This window comes from Scyliorhinus torazame, chromosome 8, assembly GCF_047496885.1.
Source record: "Scyliorhinus torazame isolate Kashiwa2021f chromosome 8, sScyTor2.1, whole genome shotgun sequence".
NCBI lineage: Eukaryota > Metazoa > Chordata > Chondrichthyes > Carcharhiniformes > Scyliorhinidae > Scyliorhinus > Scyliorhinus torazame.
In genome coordinates, this window is record NC_092714.1 from 39878114 (window position 1) to 39882635 (window position 4522).

The 4522-nt window shown below is 45.5% G+C and overlaps 1 protein-coding gene across 1 annotated transcript; it reads left to right on the forward strand.

Moving 5' to 3' along the window:
* Nucleotides 1-1109: 1109 nt before the first annotated feature.
* On the forward strand, nt 1110-1760 carry LOC140428708 (oligodendrocyte transcription factor 3-like). The gene has a single exon (XM_072515437.1). It carries the CDS (start codon nt 1110-1112, stop codon nt 1758-1760), a length of 651 nt encoding a protein of 216 aa, XP_072371538.1.
* The last annotated feature ends 2762 nt before the right edge of the window (nt 1761-4522 follow it).

A 4522-nucleotide genomic window follows, 5' to 3' on the forward strand; every position in this document is an offset into this window, starting at 1 on the left:
TCCTTTGAACAAGAACTCAGCATATTTGTTACAATATCGAATACTGTGTTGTGTTTCAATGTGTCGTCTTCCGCTCTGCAGGGAATTCGACACGTGTTATGTTAACCTTTTTTTAAATGAAGTGGCTCACATTTTGTGCCCTCGCCTAAAACCGATATTTTAAAAATGTTAACATGGACCAAAGTATCAGTTTGCGACACTGACCAGCACCTCGATTGTTTGGAGATTTTGTGGAGTATAGTTCCCCCCTAAATTAGTTCCCACTGTGTTTTCGTCTATCAGCATGCTCTTGAATACAAGTTTTCACGTCATACTTTCCTGCATTTCAAAAGAGTGAGACAACAGCGATGCCGACATGTATTCGCCCCCGTCCGGGACACTGGGGAGTGGGTTCAGGTAATCTCCACGGCCACTAGCATTTGGGATATTCAATCGCAAAGTCGCTACAGAGGGGGAGGGGGCAAATTAAATAGAAATGAAGTCAATCCATGTGGTTTTATAACACGAGTTTAATATTTAACCAACGCGGGGGTGGCGAAAATCAACATCCAAAATCAACATTCTGGGAGCTTTCTCTTAGAGGAAAGAGGGAATGTAATCAACAACAGAGAGGAGTGGGAATTGAAACAGGACACAGGAAGGAGGGAGGGGACTGTGGAGTAGCAGAGCAAACGTTTAAAAGGGCTTTAAGCAAATGAAAAAAACAAGACAAATGGATATATCTGGAGACGGGAGGGGGATGGGGGAGTGTGAAAGCCTACTGAGACTTTCCATTGAAAGAGCCTTTCACCAATGGCGTTGGCCAGCTGCAGTGTCCACACTTGCAATTGGCTGAAGCGTGTCCATTCCCTGATAAATACCTTCACACTTTAGCCGTCTCCAGGTTCATTTTTAAGTCGGACTGAAGCTGAGATCCTCCAGAGACTCTCAAACATTGAACATTGAGCCTGCAACCCCCCACCGCGGCAGGAGCTTCCAGATCCTCCCCCCAACCCACCCTCGCCTTCCATCCCACCGGGGAACCGAAGAGGGGGAAAGCCAAGTGCAAGCCTCATCCGCTTGCCCCACTGATTTCGTTCCTGCCCAAAGCGGACTCTGGACTTCAGACCATGAGCGAGTTGCTGAAGTCGCCCCCAAACGAGCTGCTCTTGGTCACCTCCACCCTGTACAACATCCCCCACAAGGTCGACCCGAGCGACCGCCCGCATTCCCCGGACGAGTCGCCCAGTCCCACCCCGTCTGCCAAGTCCAGGAGTAAGAAGGATCTCACGGAGGACGAGCAATTCCTCCTGAGGAAGAAGATCAACAGTCGGGAGCGCAAGAGGATGCACGACCTGAACATCGCCATGGACGCCTTGCGGGAGGTCATGCCTTACGCCCACGGGCCGTCGGTGCGGAAGCTGTCCAAAATCGCCACCCTGCTGCTGGCCAGGAACTACATCCTGATGCTGAACAGCTCCCTGGAGGAGATGAAGAGACTGATCGGCGAGATGTACGGCCGGAGCGGCTCGGCATCGCGGCTGGGTCAGCTGCCCGTACTCACAGCCGGGGGCTCGCTGCTGCTGGGGGCTGCCCCATCGCTCCTCACCCTGGGAAGCCCCAGGCACTCGTCCCCCACTGTCAAGTGCCCCCTGACTCCGGACGATCAGCCCTGTTTCCAGCAGTGGCCTGGCTCCCCTTGCGCTTGTGCTGCCTGCAGGTTTCACTGCATTCCCTCCAGCCTGAGTGCTCAGAGTCACCAGGCCAGGTTTCCCAAGTGATGCTGGAAGTCACCTTAGAAACTCCGCACTCGGACTGTACTCCACTTCTTAAGAATATTGTAAAACAAAAGTGTACGAATGATTTTTTTAAAAATAGACGTGTACAAATCTGGGCCAGAATAATGATACTTTCTCTACGTTATAAGCACTATTGCCGATTTTCACTGTTGACATTAATGCTTAGGGTTGGTAGATGGATTAGGATTAGGATCTCATTGATGTTATGGCCAAAGCTACTTACTGTTTTAGGATTAATGAAAGAATACGCGGATAGTTTTCCAGGCTGGGTATCTGCCCGCGGTACTTAATCACAGCATCGTCAGGATACAGGCACCAGACCTCCGGACTTTGTGTGTCTGTCAGGCTGGACCCAGGCGAGTTATCTGTGTGGCTTGTGTAAGAAAACATTTGTTTCGTTCTAATTGCCGAATAACCACGTCTTTACAAAACTTTGAGCTTTTTTTTTTAACAAGTGAATGGCTATTTATTGTCAACACCGCTCCTTGTTTTTATACTTGATCTCATAATAAATCTTTTTAAAACAATCTCTTTGAGAACTGCACTGTTACTGATTAGTGACTGATGTTTTGTTGCCAATTGCTATAATCGAAATTACATTGCATTAAATGTATTTTTCAGTTTTTATATATATATATATATATATGCAATAAATGTTTTGATATGCACCGTTGGAGCAATCATGATATTATTTTGCACGTTTATTTCTACCCTTCCCGCGCATCAGGGCAAAGCACTGCTGGTCTCTCACAGATCTCCCAAGGTTACTGGCGTGTTATCTGTGAATGAGTTTACTCAGGAGGAGGGACTCACCTGTCAAGTTTTTATTTCAGAAGTGTTACAACTGGGTGCCTGCAATTTGGGGTATTTCTTACCAGCATTAATTCATTAAATAATTTTGCATTTAGTGACTAATATTTCAGTTTGCTGTCAATGCGTGGAATTTGCAATTAAACATACAGAAGGTTAAAATCCTTGAAGTGAATTCCGGTGGAAATAACCATTAATCAGAAACTTCATTGATCGAAAGCAGCACTCCTATACTGCGTCCAGATTAACATCGAAAGTAAATGCTCTGCCATTCACTATACTGTCTAACCTAGGGAATTCTTTATCTGTAAGTTATTTGTAAAGTTATTCATGAAGGTCCTCCCTTCTCAGCCTTGCCCCTCGCCTGAGGTGCGATGACCCTCGGGTTAAATCACCACCAGTCAGCTCTCCCCCCTCAAAGAGGCGAAGAACCTATAGTCATCTGGGACTATGACGACTTTATCTTGATTCACCTGAGGAAGGAGCAGTGCTCCGAAAGCTAGTGTTTGAAACAAACCTGTTGGACTTTAACCTGGTGTTGTAAGACTTCTTACTGTGCTCACCCCAATCCAACGCCTGCATCTCCACATCTTGATTGTAAGTGTAAGATATTACGTGCCGTTTCTTACACACTGGGAATATTTAACTTTTTAAAAAATAATAACCTTTATTGTCACAAGTAGGCTTACATTAACACTGCAATGAAGTTACTGTGAAACTTGCAGCTAAATCATTGTGCCGTATTTTGGAAAGCTTATATTTTCCCATAGTTTTGAGAATTCATTGTTTGAACTGTTCTGTGTAGCTGTGGGGAAAAGCGTTGCATGAGACTAATGGAACAGGTTGGGGCAGTTTGGACCAAAAGTTGCGATTTTCTTGCTGCTTTTGCGTCAAGACAGCAATTCTTTTCAACTCCAGCAGGTCAGGCTCGCTGTAATCAGATGGGGACATCCCATGCGTGAATGTGGCGACATGGATGATCTTAACCAGCCCCCCCATTCTTTCTGATTAACACTGTGTCTGACACATCCCACGTGAGAGTCTGTCTCACTAACGTTGAGCATTGCTCATTTCACCTGCAATGACGGATAACGTTTTTTTCAAAGGATATTCCATAGAATATTTAAGAATGCGGTCAGTTCCTGCGAATATTCCGTTTAAGCACCTTATCTGTTTGGAATTACCTCCAGTGGGGCAAACGGCAGGGGCATCTTCGGGAAATATCAATAAGCGTTGTTCGGATTTTCCCCACTTAAATAAGCTAACAAAAGGGACAGTAGCAAAGATGGATGCGAAATGGGCTGAGTGACAGAATCCTTGTATTAATGACCTAGAGACATTGGTGTACAGGGCACAATGTCAAAATTGGAAACTTACAAGTGTGGTGAACCATGCGGAGGATAGTGTCGAACTTTCTAGACTCTAAAGGGGCATGGGAGACGGCTGGAGTATGGTGTGATATAGAAGCTTAGCCGTGATCATGTTGAATGGCGTGATAGAGTCGTGTTCCTATGTTTCTGACTTCAAAAGGACAGGTTGGTGGGGTGGGTGGACAAGATACAGGTCAAATTTAATAAAGTTCAATGAAATATTTTCTTTAAAAAAAATTAATGCAGCAAAATGTGACGTGATTTGCTAGGAAGACTAGGAGACACAATAGTTTTTTTTAAAAAAGTACAATTCTAAAGGGGGTGGAATAAGGCAACATTTTAAACTGGAGGGTATGACGCTGTGGAAATCAGACATTCACTCCAGCGGGGTTGGATTCAACATACAGGGGTTGGGAACGGGAGGGGATAGTGAGGTTTAGGGACTTGTTTGTTGAGGGTGGATTTGCAGAGTTTGGGGAACTAGTCGAAAATTTTCAACTTCCGAGGAGGAACGGGTTCCGGTACTTGCAGATTAGGAATTTTGTGAGGAAGGAGCTGGCCACG